The 19,878-nt window shown below is 36.8% G+C and overlaps 1 protein-coding gene across 2 annotated transcripts in view; it reads right to left on the minus strand.

Annotated features, from left to right (window-relative positions):
* Positions 1 to 1,174: 1,174 nt before the first annotated feature.
* LOC142334711 (uncharacterized) overlaps positions 1,175 to 19,878 on the minus strand; it is a 56,958-nt gene continuing 38,254 nt past the window's right edge. Inside the window, exons 7-12 of one of the 2 annotated variants that reach the window (XM_075382955.1) lie at positions 19,025 to 19,077; positions 8,289 to 8,378; positions 6,685 to 7,041; positions 3,358 to 3,588; positions 2,831 to 3,107; positions 1,175 to 2,491 (exon numbers count right to left, since the gene is read on the minus strand). In XM_075382955.1, the coding sequence (XP_075239070.1) occupies positions 1,312 to 2,491; positions 2,831 to 3,107; positions 3,358 to 3,588; positions 6,685 to 7,041; positions 8,289 to 8,378; positions 19,025 to 19,077 (2,188 nt within the window). In that variant the 3' untranslated portion in view covers positions 1,175 to 1,311. The remainder of the gene's footprint in view (positions 2,492 to 2,830; positions 3,108 to 3,357; positions 3,589 to 6,684; positions 7,042 to 8,288; positions 8,379 to 19,024; positions 19,078 to 19,878) is intronic. The other variant, XM_075382956.1, reaches the window with a different exon arrangement.

The following is a 19,878-nucleotide window of genomic DNA, read 5'->3' on the forward strand; positions in this document are numbered from 1 at the left end:
AACAATATGGACACAATGTAAGGAACACCGTAACAAAGACTAATTCTTGATTTTTGAAAGTTCAAATCAAAGTTTAAAAGTTTTGAAAGTTTAAAAATCAAATTTAAAAAAACAAGAAAAACTAACACCATTTCATTTTTCAGCATTCGAGACATAGAAAATACAGGGATACATCCGAGACAAAAATCTATCCTCCTGAACAGATCAAAAAAAAGAAAAAGCATAAATCAAACATACGAAACATTGAAACATTTTGCAAAAAAAGGTCAAAAAATTTTTAGGACTGCATTTATAAAAAAAATTTAACTGTTTTTCAAAAATTTAACGCTAAAAAATTATTGACGTTTTTATGAAACAAAAATAAAGCCCCTCATGTTGCACAAAAAGCATATTTCTAGTATTTAAAACCAAAATACAGACAAAAAACTGAGAAAAATAGGAAAAAAACTACCAAAATCGGATTACCATATGTACAATTTTATAAAAACAAAATTACATCGAGGTAAAAAGAGGCACCGAGTATATGAATTGTCAACGGGAAGTTGTCATATTGACTGAATTTTGACAAAAAGACGGCTAAAAGATCCAAAAATTAAGAAAATAATAGGAAAAATGCCAAAAATTAATTAAAAAATCAACAAATTTATTGCCAATTTTGAACTTGAAACGCGTTTTCAGGCTCTGCAAAACACTGTGCTATTAATTTGCAAGGTTTACATTTCAATATAGCATCGAAAAAAAATCATTTCTACAAAAAACCAAATTACAAGCAAAAAAACGGGCCACTTGGACGAAAAAACGGCTAAAACGGTTATCTATATGTGCCATTCAGTCAAAAACTACTTTTCGAAGTCAAAAAGTCATTCACTAAACGCAGCGCATGATCAAAAAACTTCTCTCGCTCAGAAAAAATTAGTTCACACGGCAATTTTTCTCACTTTCGCTTTCAGGTCAAAACAGCGTCTGAACGAATAGTACTTCCGGTAAAAAAAAAACCTTAAGAAAACCAATACTCCTCTTCGAGTCGTAAAAACCAAGAGCACCGCAATATAGCTACGCTCAGCTTACAGCTTCGCAGCTAATAAAACCGTCGAACAAAAATCTCTCATAAATGACCGTGAGAGAAAAACCAAGTTGAGAGAAAATAATACCCTATCTCTAAGTTGGAAAACAATTTTGAAAATGCATCAATTGAGAGCATTTGTTTGCAAAAGTATGAATAAAACTCTGAAATAGAAATTTCAATCTGGTGAAAAGTATCATGGCATGAATCAGGTCCAATATATGCAATCATTCTACATAATGTATAATTCACTGAATGCCACAACATCGAGACGCTGGAATTTTGGAGGTGTCTGCATTTGTAACACACTGACTGTCGCCTGCTGCCTCTGGAAAATGATCAGACTTGTTAACCAGTTTCTCGTCAGGAGTTTCTTTGTATTTGTCTCTTTCCGTATTGATCGTTGGTTGCTTATTAGAAACTGCATCTTTAGAAGAATTAAGAGTTTTATGTTGAACTGAAGATTCTGAGCTGTTCGAGTTCTTCTCTTTCACAGGGTACGGTGACGCCTCATCAACCAGCAAACTTTGACTTTCAGAACACTTGGCGTCAATTTTTTCCTCTGATGAGGGCGAAACTGAAGCATCCATTGAGTTCTTCATGCAGGATGTGAAAATAATGCGTTTGGTTTTGCGGGTTTTCTTCCTCCTTTTTCTTGTACCGTCAGATGAGGAAGCTTCCCGTTTTGTTCTGCTCCTCGCAGAGGCCGATGTCTTATTGTCAAACTTATTATACTCGCATTTGACATTAGGACGACCCTCTAGTGACACGTGCGTTCCACTTTCTGACGAGAGACTGTTTTCGTGATTCTTTCTATAGGGACTACTGGCGCCCAACGCCGCAGACTGTGGTACTTCGAAGTCATGGGAGGCTCCACTTGACATTGGTTCCTCTTCAACCAGGTTTATTAAATTAGCAGCGAGTGTCGTGTTATGTTTGCCAGAGAGCAGCCTGGCTGAACAGTCAATATCGCCAGCATCTACCAGCTTATTGCAGGCGTATGAGGAGGTTTTGCGAGAACTTACACTGTCAGAGTCACTCGGGGTATTATTAGTGGGATCAATGGGATATTTACTGCTTAAATTAGAAACCATTGAGCTCACACTCAAGTTAGACATTTTCATATTCTCGTTTAACGATTTCTTCTTGCGTCTATGGCGTCTGTTGTTCGGAGTTGAATTGCTGGAACCAGAGAGATCATTTCGCTCCATGCCTGCCAGAAGGGCGTTCTGCTGTTGGTAAGATGCGTTGTGTCCACCACTGCCAGCTGAGAATAAAACTGGTCTTTCAACTGAAGAGTCGTCCGATAGCTGATTGAAGCTGTGGCGTTGCTGTCTGTGTGAGTAGCCGAGAGATCGATCGCTTTCGCTGAAGCGACTGATGTTGCGTAGTCTGTTGTCGCCGTCCTCCCCTCCCGACTCATCAGAGCTGCAAAACAAGCAGACAGTGCAATATCCATGTAATGCTAACCCAAAGACAATATCGAACTTAGATTCCCATCTATAACTATACTTAAACCACCAAACGAATTACAAAATTTCATTAAAGACTAAACAATTATTTTGTAGTAAGAATTCATATTTTTTAACCTAATTTTACTCGATCGCTATTATAATGAGATAGCAACGGGAACTGCAATACGTAAACTAACACGTCAACCTAGAGCCTTTGAGAGAGCTTTGATTTTTGCAATAGGATAATGTAATCTTGACACGTCCTTATTGCAGCATGTAGTTCAAAGTATTTTGAATGAATACAAACACTAACTTATGATGACTTCTAGTGGGAGTACTCCTGCGACTCAGTGCAAACGTTTTTATGCCATAACCCCCCACTCCACTGCCGACACCCCCAGTGCCCCCGGTGACACTACCAGTACCACTACCACTTCCAGGGGGTCCCAGAGCACCTCCGCTGTTTGCGTTGCGTCTCAGGCACTCTGGACTGTGTCCGGCAGATAAGCGTCTCTGTTGGTTATTCTGCTTCCGGGAGAATAACGTTCCCAGACTGTGATTGCGAGACTTAAATCGGCTGCTGTTTGAACCTACAGTTTAAAAAACTACAAATAATTGGCATGTATTTTTGATTGTTAGTTTTCCTAACACACGGGACACGGGATCATGATGTGATTGATTCTGAGATAACATGCTATAGCATTTACACACCACTGGTTAAATAGAATGGTTGAATGACAAAATATCAGAAGCATCTGTATATTATTTGTTACAGAAACGACGCTAATTTCAATTCAACAGTTGAAATGTATTAATGAAGATCAATATCAAATTGCTTACTACGAGACGTTCTAGGCCCTCCGAGGAAGGGTCCCGTTCCATCCTCGAAATCGTCCAACTCTGACTCGCCCTCTTCCTCCACAAGTTTGCCCAAACCTCCTGCGTGAGGCTCCGACAATCTAGAGCTCTGAAGAGTTCCACGTGACGTTGAGACAGGGGTTGAAGAGATTTTGGGCTTTATGACGGAATCGGCAGAGGAAGAAGAAGGAACCAGCAGAAGATTTGGAATGTCTAAATTACAAACGATAAAATAAAGCAATAACTCAAGTGCATATTAGACTACTCCTTTTCGACGTGTCAAGGAACGGATTCCCAGCTTAACGAAAGTTACGATGAAGCTTCCGACCAACGAAACTTACAACGAAGCTTCCCACCTAACAATACACCTTGCCATGTCATGCAAGATCTTGAAAACTCTTGCAAAACTTGCAAAGAATGAAACACCTTGCCACGATATTGATAGGCAAAAATTTCTTGGAACACCTTGTTAAGATCTTGACAAGATCTTATCCAGTCATGTCAAGAAATTTTCTTGGCATAACTTGCTAAGATCTTGACGACAAAGAAAAACTTTTTTGAAGCAAGTATGATTTAAAAAACACTTTTGAATCAATTTTACGGTTGAAAATTAGGGCAAAGTGGATCAACAATAGTTTTGGACACTTTTTTTTTTATAGAAAGTGATTCAAAGCACCATAAACAGAAAATAAGCAGGGGAGCAGTATTTTCCGACATTTTTGATAATTCTAGATAACTCTTGTTTAATCTGACAAATTCATGCTAAATCTCTTCTATTGAATTTTTGTTACTTGATATGTCTTGTCATGTCTTTCTTGGAATTCTTGACAAGATCTTGTTTCTTGATACCGATGCAAAGATCATATAAGTTGGTACATATCTTAATGATCACCATCCCCCCCCCCCCAGCTTAGCGGGCATAATCTTTTACGGCCCCCAAACGCACGTGCTATTTTCTTACATAGTAACGTGCTGTTTTCTTACATAGTAACGTGCTATATAACAGCACAATTTGTAATAGGGAGCATAAAGAACACTGGGGGGGGGACAGAATAGATCCCAAAGTTTTAAGCGGTCAATGTCTAACGTGATGAGGGAAGGAAGTCAGAGGGAGAGGAAGTGGGGAAGGATGAAGCGGGAGAAAGGAAAAGTGGGGGATCTCTAAAAAAGACCATTCTCGTGATGAATTCATGTCTTTTAAAATTCCTCGGTGAATCGCATATTTAGATACTTGGCGACTACTAAGCTGTAAGAATCTAAGAAAACATAATGCTCCCCTAACTTTGTTTTTTCCGTTTTTGAGGACGAAATCTCAAAAGGGGTCAAAGGAAAAATTGGGTACGCCGATAGAAAATTATTAAAAAACCTAACAAGAAAAAAATGAGACAAAAGGACAAAAAACGGCTAAAAACGGTTAGCTGTGCCCTCTTTTCAGTGTCCAAAATTATTCAGAATCAAAACGTCATTTATTCCACGCAGAGCATGAAGAAAAAATTATTTCACAGGGCAACTTTACTCATTCACATTTAGGTCAAAACACCGTCTGAACACATAGTACTTCCTGTAAAAAACCTAAAGAAAACCAATACTCCTCTTAGGGCCGTAAAGAGAAAGAGCGCCCCAATACAATTCAAGCTTATTCAATTATTAAAAAACAAATGAAGTCCAGTAATCGCTCGCTATTATGAAACTTTGATTGAGAGCAATAAATAACATAGCCGGCAGATTTCCGGAATAGCTGCGAAAGAATAGACTTGTGTGCCGTATAATAGAGATAGAAGAAAAAGATAGAAGAAAAAGTTATCGACGCCGAAAAAACCTCGAAAAACATTCAGCGATAAATTAATAAAGCTTGTTAAAATTCATTGCACAGAAGCCTTTTCATTGGGGGCCTTAATTACACATATGAGTTCCTTTGACCTTAAACTAATTCAACTTAAATTGTGCAAAAGTCATTTTATCGAGTGAGGTAAGTCACATATGATAAAAATCTAATCAAGCAAATGACCTAAAAACTTTTACTAGAGAGAGTGAGAAACGACTTCACACGCGCAAATGCCGTTAGTGAAAGGAAAAAGAAAATTTGACTTTTCAGCTTTGCTGTGTGAACAAATGCAAAACGAAAGAGCGTCAGACGACGAAACAAAAAACATGGGACAAGTCCTGACGTACAATTCAAAAAAAAAATTCATTGACTAAACAAAAGCAAGACCTAGAACGGACTATGATTGAATTGGAAAAAACCCTTTCAAAAAAATCAGATAAAAAAATTTAAAAAACTGTAAATCAATGTCAAAATGCCGCATGTGAACAAAAAACCACTAGCGAGAAAGAAATTTTGTTCAAGCAAAAAACTAGGCCTAGAATGAACTATGAGAGAATTGGGAAAATCATTTAGATAAAACACCCAATCCAAAAAATTTAAAACATACCCGGCAGATTGCCGGAAAATAGCCGCCGTTGATTCCAATAAGCATGATTGGGATTGAAATAACAGAAGATATTGAAAAAAAAAAGATTTTTGTACAAAAACATTTTTTAAGTCCGATTTATTTTGATGGCATTTCGTAGTTGAACATACTCCTGTTTCTTAGAGAGAGGCTACAGGGGCTACTATCAATAACAATAAGCATTAGAGATGGTAAATAAGACTTATAGGAACGACATTCAAATAGCGGGCATCTAAAATTGGGCTTTATGGGTTTATCCCGTTTCTATTTCTGACTTCAATTTTTATACTGACTCTGTTCATTTTGAATTGCTTTGCTGAGCAACTGATGTTCAAATTCACTTTTAGCAGAATGAGAGAAGAGAGAAACTAGCCTAGAGAAGTCAAAAAGATTTCACGCAAAATGTTGAAAAGGCGGCAAAATGAGGTAAAGCGAAACATTTTTTTTATTCGACGAAGTAAAAAAAAAAAATAGGAGCGCTATAATAGCCGGCTGAGAAGATGAGGGCGGCTATTAATAAACAGTAAAAATCAAGGTGAAATTGCCGTATTTGAACAAAATACCACTAGCGAGAAAGCGAATTTTTGTTCAACACGTTTTTTCGCTCCACTTCCGGGAAAAAATCACTAAAATCACTACCCCAATTTGACTTCAAAAATCATGAAAATGTGTGAACAGATCATTAAAAAAGACAGCGCCTCAATACAATTGAAATTCTTTGAATTGTAAAAACCAAGATCACCGCAATATAGCTCCGCTCAGCTTACAGCTTTGCAGCTATAATAAGAGACGAACGTGGCCGGAATAAATGCAAAAAACTCCGTATGCGATTATATCGAATGGAGAAAGTACCTCTTACCATTTTCACACACTGATAAATTGAGTCTCTGCTCTTGCTCTCTCTCCATCAGCTTGTTCACATCCTCTTTCAGAATGTTCCTGTTGTATGATGGTGCAATGGTTAAGTGCTCTCTGTGAGGCACTCGCGCACCAGACGGTGTTCCAGCGGAGGATGTGGTGCCACCCAGTTGGGAGTTGTGTGTAGCCAAAGACTCGAACGAGTTCACGCCAGTGAAACGGGACAGCATCGGCGGCGGGGAGGGGGAGGCCGAGTCTCGTCCAACACTCATACTGCCGTGTCGAATGATTGCGGTTGAGATGCCTGGACCCGCAGACCACGATCTCTGGGTCTTGGGTTTTTCAGCAGTTTGTGTTTCTGAAACAACACGCAACCATCTTAAATTATATCAGACATGCCTATTTATAAGTTTACAGTTCAGTATCAGCTCCGATCATAGAATAGCAGTATAGTGAAGCAGCATAAGCATTTTACATGTATGAGCATTTTTTGGCAATGACGACCAAACACCAGAACACGTGAAGCACCATTAGAACAAAGATAGACAACCCCATTAATTATGAGGAGCACAATCTACAATGAGTGCTTGTCGTCTCGTCATCCGCTTTCACAGCAACAGGTGAAAGTGGAACTAATTTCCAGTCTGCAATATGGAAAAGTGAGCAGCAGATCGGTGGTGATTCAGATACTACAATAAGCAGCAAAGTTAAGAACCCTAAACACACCGCAACCTCTGCCCATCATTCCGTCCTTATTTACCCACCCCTCTAGATTGAACGATCGTCTGATCTCTTGGACAAGGGATGATAATCGAGCATTTCAAGAAGCGTCAAATGTGTCGGTTCTCTTAGACTGTTTCGAACCAACACAAATCGATCAACATTTGTTCGCAAACATCATCAAACGCTCGCTTTGCCTTCATAAAGTTGATCTTCTACTAGACTCGTCACTTCATATTTAAGCTGAGTCGCAGCCAATCCAGGCATTCGTTTCGTAGACTTCGCTCACAAGATTCCACAAAACCATGCCGGTGAAGCTGAGCTGTCGAACACATTTTCGGCCTTTCGTATTGTCCAGAACCAACCAGCAGTTGATGTAGAAATGCTGCTTCGAAAACTGCTGGTTTGATACAGTCCATGACAATGGCTATGATTGTCAGTTGTTATGTGAATAAATGATGACAAGCTAGTATATTCAGAGGTAGCAGTCAGCTTATGCAGTTAATATTTAATTGATCATTTCAGTTCATGGCTCTCACAGGTGGCCGCAGTATATGTCCAATTACGAGGATGATTGTGACAGGAAGGGTAGATTTTGCGGGGATGATGTCGATAGTAGTTGTGGTGGAGGTAGTGTTGCATGTATTGAGTGTAATAATAACAATTCACATTGACACTATCGTATGTGTTTGTTAAGTGTGAGTTGTATCTACAAGCTATAGCATGACTAGACAGAAGACTAGTGTAGCCATTGCAGACTAGACTACTACCCAGATGTGGAGCAGGAGCAACAGGCGGTGGAGAGTTTGTTTGATTTGGTGCTTCCTGTGGAGGGGAACACAGCTGCCCTTTGGGCCATAGCTTGCAGCAATATTTTCCGCTCACCTTTAGCCCCTCCCCCTCCTGTCCCTAAGACAACACTGCTGCTATCGCTACTCTTCCTGCTCAGCTCCGGAGAGTCTATCGCTGTAAAGGCTTAAAAAACACGCCCACATACTAAACGCCATCAAACAAAGAATTACACTATTTACAGTTGCATTCACAAAAGAATAAACAATCAACTGCCAACATCAAATTTCATTTTCACTATAATTGCACGTAAGAAATACAGATAAAGTGCATAATTCACATGAAAACCTATAAAGGGTGCTCGGCAATGTGCGTTCGCACACAATGTTTTGGCCCCACTCATCCTACTTTTCGGCTTAATTGTGTACCAAATTAAGCACATATAGCTAACATTCAAATTATTAAAGATTAGTTCAAGCTTTCTAATTTAAATTAAAATTAATGAATTAATGACATGCACATCAGTGACGTTAAACCACTAAGATAATTTTTCAATTTCACTAGAATGGGCAAAAATTGAACTGACCAAAACTTTCGGCTTAAAAACTTAAAATCAACTCTAATGGAATTTCTTATGAAACACCTGATTTTGCCAGCACACAAATTAAAAATTCAGCTATTGAGCAGTAGAAGTCACTTAAAAAGTCACTCCTTGAATTCTTGGCGTCATCGACTCCTAACAAAAATCGAGAAGGATGATAAATTTAAACATAAACCAACAAATGTCAGAAGAATTGCTCTTGAACGAGAGGCGAGGCAATTTAATTCATGGTCTTTAGTAATGACCAATTTTTCTTTGTGTGTGCAAACAACCTCGACCCCACCGTGATTCCAACCACTGACCTCCCGATCCATGGCCACCCGCACTAACCACTGCGCTACGAGTCAATTAATTTTCCGATGCTGCAACCGAATTTATATTAGCAACAAGCTTTACTTCGGAGCACTAGAGATCACTAAAAAATGATGAACGAAAGCGTGAAAAAGTCACTTGAGAAGTCAAAGAATGTTCTACAAGAAAAGCGCAAAATTTTCAAGCGAAAAATTTGCATAAGGAAAGACACACACTTTTACAATAATTGCTATGAACTGCATTCAAGAGCAATTAAAAACATAGCAGTAGAAGTATTCAAACACAATCCAACGGAACGGACAAACAAGTAGCCTCGCTATTAGTTTCATTAGGCGAACAGAACCTTATGGTCAACTAATCAAAAAAATAAAATACGCATCATTAGAGGGCATTGCATACATGACAATATTGACATTGAATAACAGGACAACAAAGAATTACGAAAACCGGTACAACAAAAAAATCATTATTTCAAGGAAAATAACTAGCTCGAAAGTTGTCAAAACAACCAAATATGGAATGAAACCATTAAAAGAAATTCAATTAACCTTTACTAGAGCGCCAATGAAACCTGCCGTTGATGCAAGTATGTGGCAGGAAAACAAAATAAACTATATCAACAGGCAATAATCAAAAATTTATCTCGGGATACATCACGATAAAGTCCGAAACAGTTTATTAGATTTGAATATCCTCCATTGGAAAGCCATTTTCACTTGTCATTATTCAGACGGGTTGGTAACGCAACATAAAGAAATGGTTAAAAATTAGCCAAAATTTACGAGATATACAGTAAAAAAAAAGTCATGAAAACAAAAACAGAAAACACAGCTGGCAGATTGCCAGAAAATAGCCGCAACAGCTTCGTAGATCTACAGTATAAAAAACAGTAAAAAAGGCAGACCAAAAACAAACGTGTCTTTTCATGGAAGGCTGATATGTTATATTTTAATTTAAAATCTGTAAGTTTTTGCTACCTCTATTAGCTGCTCTCAAATAACCTTTATTTAGAGTGACACACATTCACCTGACCTTATCTCTTTGAATTAAAGTATATAAAAGTGAACTTCAAGGTGAGGAAGTCATTTTTGAGAGAGGTAAGTCAAGTGTGACCAAAAATTTAATCTCGCGAATGAACAAAAAACTCGCTCCTCTAAGAGCGAAAAAAAACGTCACGCACGCACTTCAGTTGAAAGGGAATGAACGAATGAAAAAAGCAGACTTGAAGTGGTTGTCACGTCATATGGTCGTAACAAAAATCTTGACGACGAAAAAAAAAACCTGTGCGGCTATTAATAACTGACCCACTTTTCCCAAATTGCCAAAAATTTTTGCTAAGTGTCAAAGTGTCTTATTTGATATGCAAATTCTGCATATTCGTTTAGATTCTAGAACTACACTACATTCAGCTTCTACACTGAACGCTATTAGCATAATACCAATGCCAGCTATCAATCGCTTTAATGAAATTTGATAACCTAGTGCACTATGATTTAATGACGGGGCTTTATATGTTTCTCCCGTTTCTTTTGATTTTGCTATTTTGACTTCCGTATTCACTACATTAAGTAATTCAATGAGTGAAAGAATTTAAAATCATTCAATTGAATCGGTGAGTGAGGTTAGTAAGAAAAGCAGCTGAGGCTGACGGCCGTCGAAAGGCTGAAGGCTATTAATCAAGAATCTAAATGGTTTGTTTATGTCTAATTGGGAAGCCGTGGTCACATGTCATTATTCGACAGAGCAGTCAGACAACAAAAACAAAATCAAAACACTAATTTTTTACGAGACTAAAGATTGATAAAGTCATAAAATAAGAGGCATCAACTGGAAACTTTAAACAGGTTTTTTAGGCTTTACCAGAAAACATCTAAAAGTCAATAAGAGTGTGAACAGCCCTTCGAAACAGACATTGGCATAGTAGTATCCAAATTCTTTGGATAGAAAACCACAGGGCAGGTGCTTTAAAGACAGTCCATAAATAAAAAAAACCGAATGAATTACTATCAACTAACGCAAAAACAGCTTTTGACCCTGACCGAAACTTGTCATCCTGCAGAAGAAAAAAGGGGAAAATATCAGAACGCACTCGTCTTCAAAAACATCTGCGCTAATTTATCACAACGAAATAAGAGTTGAACAACATCAGGCCTACTTTCCACAAAGCAATCGCTTACATTCATGAAAGCCAATAAGAAGATATTTGGCAAATAATAACATTTTTCAAAATTAGAGAAATCAGAGTTAACAAAACACCTAACTACTAAGAAATTCGTCCAAACTTCGTACATTTGGCTGTTAAAGGCCAGCCAAAATAGTTTCTTTCTCCAGTAAGAGACTAAAACTTTATTGCAACAAGAAGGATAAACATAGCACGCAGATTGCCCAAATAGCTGCGAAAGAAATAGACTTGCGTGGCGCGTATAATAGATAAACAGATACAGAAACAAGTTAAAAAAATTATCGACTTTGCTCAAAGAACTATGTAAAAACCGGATTCATTCCGCAGAAGCCTTTTTATTGGGGATCTTTATTACACATACGAGTTCTTTTGACCTTAAACTAATTCAAATTAAACTTGAATCATAAAGCGAAAAAGTCATTTTATCGAGTGAAGTAAGTCACGTATAATCAAAATCTAATCACGCAAATGAGATAAAAATGTTGGCTAAAGAGTGAGAAGGAAGAAGTCGTTCAGAAAATTTTTCAGCTTTGATATGCAAACAGATGTGAACCGAAAAAAGAACGTCAGATGACGAAACAAAGAAAACACGAATACCGCAATATAGCTCCGCTTAGCCTACAGCTTCGCAGCTATAAAAAGGGGGGAAAAATCAAAACTTAAAACATAATAACCGACTAACGTCGGGTGAACTGCTTTCAAACGACAGGCGAGTGGTTGGCTTTGTCAGTAGCTGGCCACGTTTTAGTGAGGCTAGCTTTAGCTTGATTCGACTCTGCAACTATTAGTTCTCTAGCCTTGTTAGTAAATAACTCAAATAAAAAAACTGATATTTTAAAAATTTACAAAATTTAAAAGAAACGCTTGCAGATTTCGCAGTGAAATGTTCAAAACTAATATTTGTCTCTGAAGTTATGTCAAGTAACCCATCTGCAAGACCTGAAAAGCTTCGTTGGCCAGTAATGATCGTTAAGCTCAGAAAAGGACAAAAATACTAAAAAAAATTTTGAAAACAATAGCAAATTTTAAAAATATCTTACTCAAATTCAAGACATTAAAACCTTCAACACCATTTCAGTGTCTCAAGAGACTAGCCGGTCTCCCTATTTTAAGCTTAAAATGGTTTCACTGGCTCATAAGGATCCATAAACTTCGAACATGATACTAATTTTAAGAAAGTTTGAAAAAAAATTCAACTTTTTCAAAAAAATGCTAAAGCTTGAAACATTAAAATATTGATGACCACTCCATTGAATTTAGAAAACACGCGACAGCTTATCATCAAACCTAGGATCTTGGTACCGGAAAAAAAGGATGAAATATTCAAAAGACTCAGAAAACAATGAAAATGTTTTAAAAAATTGCTGATATTAAAATCTTCAAAAACATTCCATTACAAATAGAAGCTATGCGTTCACCTAAAATCGAAGCCTAGAGGAGGTTATGAGGCTCTTGAGGCAGGAGAATCCTAAAAAATGACAACAATTTTTATAAAACTTGAAAAACAATTCAAGTAGCATAAAACAAACTGCTAACATTTGTGATAAAAGTTGAAAACAAATCCATGGCCGAAAAACATTTTCCAGTAACTCATTATCAAACACTACCGGAGATTTCCTGTTAGGCTGAAAAACCAGAAGAATGGGGTGGGGGGCAACTGCGCGGTTGGGATTGGGCAATAGTGGGGGGGGGGGTCAACAGTGGGGGTGACTGCAACCTCTAAGAGCCGCCCTTCACAGAATAAGTATAAGTCTCCAAAACAGTTTGAGCTGAAACAGAGCTGAAAGGCTCTAAGAGCACTTAATGCCCGCTGGGCGTTACCTGTTTATCCCGTTTTTGCGGACGAAAAGTCAGAAGCGTCAGACAAAAAATCGGTCCAGCTAAAAATCGCACAAAAAAGACCGACATGACTAATAAAGTTGCTACAAACTACGTTTGAGAGCAATTAAAAACAAAGTGTATCGGCTGACAACAACCGCAGCAGTCTGTCAACAAAAACTCAGTTCACTGGAGAATTGCTGAGATTTTTATTGAGGCTTAAAGAATTAAAAGTTAGTCATCGTTTTCAGAAATTGTTAATTATTTCATTTTTATAGTATTTTTTGTTGTCATAACTAGAATCAAAGTGAAAAATAAAAATAGGTCACAACTAAGTTCAAGAACCAGATTTAAAAATTTTCAATAGCTAGCAAATTGAACCTGTCATCAAAGACACCAAATTCAAGATATTCAATTCCACAGAAAAGATTCAGAGCTCCACAAAACCAAAACAAGAAAAACAATAGTTGTCAACAAAAACTTTCCAAAACAACACGTATCACTGATTCTAAGGAGATCAATGGACCGCCCTTCAATCAGCAACAAAGCTGGCAGATTGCCAGAAAATAGCCGCAATAGCTTCGTAGATCTACAGTCTAAAAACAGTAAACCAAAAAAAATTGTCTTTTCACTGAAGGCTTAGGTGTTATATTTTGATAAAGAATCTGTATTAGATATTGTTGCCTATGTTAGCAGCTTTCAAAAAAGGGGTCATTTAGATCGACACACATTCACTCGACCTTATCTCTCCGAATCAAAAAATAAAAGTCAATTTCAAAGTGAGGAAATCATTTTTAAATGTACGGTAAGTCACGTGTGACCAAAAACTCAATCACGCGAATGAACAAAAACACTCGCTCTAATAAGGGCGAAAAATGACGTCATGCACGCACTTCAATTGAAATTGCACGAAAAATTGAAAATTCAGCTATTGAGCAGTAGAAGTCACTAAAAACGTCACTCCTTGAATTCTTGGCGTCATCGGCTCGTAACAAAATTCTAGAAGGATGACAAATTTAAAAACATAGAAGTAGAAGTCCTCAAACACAATCCAACGCATCGGACAAACAAGTGACCTCGCTATTAGTTTCATCAGGCGAACAGAAACGTGCGGTCAACTAATCAAAAAAAATAAAATATGCTTCATTAGAGGGCATTGCATACATGCCAATATTGAAATTGAATAACAGGACAAAAAATTAAGAAAACCGGCAGAACAAAAAAATCATTATTTCATGGAAAATAACTAGTTCAAAAGTTGTCCAAAAAATCAAATATGGAATGAAACCATTAAAAGAGATTCAATTAACCTTTACTAGAGCGCCAATGAAACCTGCCGTTGATGCGAGTATGTGGCAGGAAAACAAAATCAACAGGCAAAAACCAAAAATTTATCTCAGAATACATCACAATGAAGTCGGAAATCAATTCATAGATTTGACTATCCTCCATTGGAAAGCCATTTTCACCTGTCATTATTCAGACGGGTTGGTAACGCAACAAAGAAATGGGTAAAATTTAGCCACAATTTACGAGACTATACAGTAAAAAAAAGTCATGAAAACCAAAACAGAAAACACAGCTGGCAGATTGCCAGAAAATAGCCGCAATAGCTTCGTAGATCTACAGTATAAAAAAACAGTAAAAAAGGCAGACCAAAAACAAACGTGTCTTTTCATGGAAGGCTGCTATGTTATATTTTGATTAAAAATCTGTAAAAGTTTTTGCTACCTCTATTAGCTGCTCTCAAATAACCTTTATTTAGAGTGACACACATTCACTTGACCTTACCTCTTTTAATTAATGTATATAAAAGAGAATTTCAAAGTGAGGAAGTCATTTTTGGGAGAGGTAAGTCAAGTGTGACCAAAAATTTAATCCCGCGAATGAACAAATAAAAAATCGCTCCTCCAAGAGCGGAAATGACGTCACGCACGCACTTCAGTTGAAATTGCATGAACAAATGAACAAAAAGCAGATTTGAAGTGGTTGTGGCGTCATATGGTCGTAACAAAAATCTTGAAATAAAAAAAAGAAAGAAGGCCAATAATAGCTCCAGCTATCGCTGTGTGGCTATTAAAAAGAACAAAAAATAGAAAAACTCAAAAACTTTGCCAAAAAGTTACGAGAAAAGAGTAAAAGAGCAAACAAACTGTAGGCTATCAACATAATCTGTTGATCTATTGATCAACTCAGAAAAACAGATGAACACAAAAATAATTGTCAAAGAAAACTATTGAAAAGAAAGTTTAACAAAATTCAGCCACGGATTTTGGAGTAGGTGTTCTGGTAGATGGGGGTTGCTCGAACCACGGCCGGTTTCTGGTTGTCTTGATAGTGGAATGCTGGAAGGGGGTAGGTTTGTGAGTGGTCATAGGTATGGTTGGGTGAAAGTAGCGGGCGATAAGTAGGTTGTGGCCGAGGGGAGGGGGGGCCTCTCCCCAGTACGTTTGTGCCCTCCCCCCCCAGTACGTTCCCCCCAGTTACAGAGCACGTGCCATTACATTGTAAATCATCATGTAAACATATAGCAAGTGTGTCTGGGGGTGCAAATAATATGCACCCACTAAGCTGGTGGCACAAACGGAAAAGATCCAATAAAAGAAACAACAATAAAAAAAATTGACTAATAAAACTAAAGAAACTGTTTTTACAAAATGCAGACACGAATAGTTAGTTCAGTTCAATTGATATTGATATGAAAGCTTCAGAGCAGTTCAATTGATATGAAAATCGTGCAATATAAACTCTTAATTAATCTCCTCTAAATTAGAAATATCAAAAAGACAACAAAACGAAAATATAATTCCCAAATAAAACAATCGAAAGGAAAGTGCATTCAAAACCAAAAAATCAAATGAATCTTCAGTTCCTGATATTAAATCAGTGCTCTTACCTTGACCTAGTCATAATTCACAATTCTTAAAAATCGGAGCTATATTAAAAAACGGTTTTTTCTTCATGTTGTCAAAATAAAACATACCCGGCAGATTGCCGGAAAATAGCCGCCGTTGATTCCCATAACTCTATTGGGATTGAAAGAAAAGAAAAAATCAACAAAAATTGATTTTTGTATAAAAACATTTTTAAGTGCGATTTAATTTGATGTCATTTCGTAATTGAACATACTCCTGTCTCTCAGAGAGAGGCTACAGGGTCTAGTATCAATACCAATGAGCATTATAGATAGTAACTAAAACTCAAGAGAACAAAGTTCAAGTACCGGGCATCTAAAAATGGGCTTTCTGGGTTTATCCCGTTTCTATTTCTGACTTTGATTTTTTATACTGACTCTCTTCAATTTGAATTGCTTTGCTAAGCAGCTGCTGTTTAAACGGACTTTGAGCAGAATGACAGAAGAGTGAAACTAGCCTGGAGAAGTCAAAAATATTTCACGCAAAATGTCGAAAAAGCGGCAAAAAGGGTAAAGCGAAAAAAAAGTTCGACGGATTAAAAAGACATAGCAGGACAAGTCCTGAAAGAAAATCCAAGGAATTGAATGACAAACAGACCTAATGTACCCGACCAGCAGATCAATTGAACAATCCCAGCCAAAAAGACGAAATCTCGAAAGTTGAGAAACTAAAAGAATCAAACTAAACAAAAAAAACAATTATTCCTAAAACTATTGAAGCTTTTAACCTGAAGGCCGTTTATGACACAATGCAATATAGTCATTAACTCACGCAAAAGACTTGAAAGAGATTAATTTGACACCAAAGGTAGATAATCTCGAAAAAAATGACAAATGCTTCAAAAAGAAATGTGACAACTGCTTCAAATGAAAAGGCAAAATTTAAAGATATTTTTCGAAAATGTGTCTGGAAAAAAGTTCAAATTCATTTGTTCTCTGTGGAGTTCTGCTTTGTAACTCATCTGCAACATTTAAAAAGTTTCGTTGGCCAATAAAGATAGGTAAACTCAGAAAATGACCAAAAAAAATTTAAAAAAATTTGAAAAGAATCAATAAATTTTAAATTGCAAGCTTTATTTAAAAAATTACTTGTATAGCAGCAAACCCCTGGCCACTGATGAAAAAGACTAAAATTTCAGGAAGCCAAAGAAAAAATTACAATTTGAAAATCGCTAAAATTTGTAATATTAAGATCTTGAAACACACTCCCCATTACCACTAGAAACTATGCAGTAACCTATTATCAAAACCTAAAGTAAATTTTTGGGCTGTTCAGGTTACAGAAACCTAAAAATTAGAAGAAATTGGCTTATGCCATTGCCAATAAAAAATTTGCAGTAAACTATTAGCAAATCCTAGACAAGATTTCTTGCCCCCTGGAGCTGAAAAACTTGAATAATGACAATTAATGTCAGAAAATTGGAAAAAACTGCAAGTTTTATCCAAAAAATTGGTAAAATTCGTGAAGTTGAAAACCATTCCATTACCACTAGAAACTATAAAATAACCTATTATTGTGCAACCAAGAGCTAAAACAACAAAAATATTCAAAAACTTGAAAAAATTTTAAAAATTAGAATAAATTACCGTGTTTATGTTTGGTGTAGCAATACATATAGCTCTTAAAATGGCCATAAAAAGTAATTACGTCTTGCAAAAGACCTTTACCTTTTACAAACCTCAATTTCAGACTGCTCTAACAAAAAATCAGAAAAAAAGGCGAAAAAATTGCAACATTTTGGGCTCAAAAACTTCTAAAATGACCAGTTAACCTTGAATTACGGCCTTCCCAGTAGCTTCACCACTCTAAGTACTTGAAGAACTACTAAACGCGGTTAAGGGCCTCTAATGAAACTTGATACCGGCTGAGCTTTACCTGTTTATCCAGTTTTGAAAGCTCAAAGTCATGAAAAACATGATGTGAAAATATGAAAAACATGGTGTGAAAACATTTAAAAAAAAATTTTAAACATAGCTGGCAGATTGCCAGAAAAAAGCCGCAATAGATTCGTAGATCGGCAGTCTAACAATAAAAACAGTAAAAAAGACAGACCAAAAAAATTCGTCTTTTCATTGAAGGCTGATCTGTTATATTTTGATTAAAAATCTGTAAAGTTATTGCTGCCTCTATTAGCTGATCTCAAATAACCTTCATTTAGAGTGATACACACCCATTTGACCTTATCTCTTTGAATTAAAGTAAATAAAAGTCAATTTCAAAGTGAGGAAGTCAATTTTGAGAGTGAGGTAAGTCAAGTGTGACCAAAAATTTAATCACGCGCATGAACAAAAAAACTCGCTCCACTAAGAGCGAAAAATGACGTCACACATGCAATTCAGTTGGAATTGCATGAACGAATGAACAAAAAATGGCTGTGACGTCATATGGTCGTAACAAAAATCATGACGACGAAATAAAAAAAAACCAAGAGAAGGCCAATAATAGCCTCAGCTATCGCTGTGCGGCTATTAAAAAAGAAGACAGAGCACCAATACAATCCAATTCTTGGATTGTAATAGGAGCGCTATAATAGCCGGCTGAGAAGATGAGGGCGGCTATTAACAAACTATATGTTAGTTGTAACACCCATTACAATGAACATTCCGTTGAGCTTAAAAAAGCAGACTTGCAACATATGAACATTATAAAAAATGAAAAAAAAAACAAATAACGACTTCTTGCTCTCAAACGGAAGGTAAGCTTTAATGTTGAAAAGTAACTCCTTTCGGCAGGCTTTTCAGTTGACTTTGTAAAGTAAACTGCCGCTCAATCTAGTTCAGATGCTTAATTTTCTGAATAGGAACACTTTAGATTACTCATAAATCGAGAAGTCACTCGAAAATTTGACTAGTCAGAAAAAACGATCACGCGAAAAATCGTATAAAAATTCCAACAGTCTTAATATAATAACTACTAACTTCGTTTGAGAGCAATTAATAATGGAGATGCAGTACCTGGTTATTATTTTCATACAGCCGCAAAACAATAAAAATAAGCCACTTACCACTAGCTCTTCGCTCCGATATATCAGTGAACGGCTCGTCGGTGAAGCTGTTGCTAAAACATAACAGACAAGTAAACAGACAGACAAACAATGATCTCATTCTGTTTCAACATTAAACGAGAACAGTTCAATCTACCGCCTCCAACATGCCCCCTCCCGCCCCACTCAACTACCCTGCTTCTATGAGGTTTATCATTCTACAGAGTTAAAAATAGCTCCAAAATAGGTTTGATTGGCCTATAGCACACAACGCAATCTGAAAATCTTTGATCTTGGTTGGTAAGCCGTTTCTTTATAGGTATGCCGCATCAAATGCTTGATGAAACCGTTTTAATAGAGAAAATGAAGCAACAATATTCAAAATTTTTGTTAATTGTCCTATATCTTACTGGAAGAAATTGTTTCCAAATGTTGCCCGAGCGATATTATCCTCGTTGACTTAACTCATCCAACTGTTGACTTAACTCATACATTTAGTCATTCAGTTCATTTTGAAATAGAAATGCGAATGAGAAAACAGCAGGACAACTCCTCTGAAATACAATCGAGAGAAACTTTTCCTGAAGTATTAGGATTCAATACATGGGTGTCCCAGATTATCTTGACAAGGTTTTGCAGTTGCCGTTGTCTATAGGCACCTTAATTTTGATGAATATGCCATTCAGAGAAATAGATTAAGTCAGTCGTGGTTAAAAAAAAATAAAAATAGCCGCCAGATTGCCGGATAATAGCCGCCGTTTACCCCACCCGCCAAATTTGGTGTGAATGGTCAGAGAAAACTAAAAAGAAAAAGTGACGACAGAATTTGATTAACAGTTCCATTATATTCAACAAATCTAGCGAATTCAGCATCT

The sequence above is a fragment of the Convolutriloba macropyga genome, chromosome 2 (assembly GCF_964194025.1).
Source record: "Convolutriloba macropyga chromosome 2, txConMacr16.3, whole genome shotgun sequence".
Classification (NCBI taxonomy): Eukaryota; Metazoa; Xenacoelomorpha; order Acoela; family Convolutidae; genus Convolutriloba; species Convolutriloba macropyga.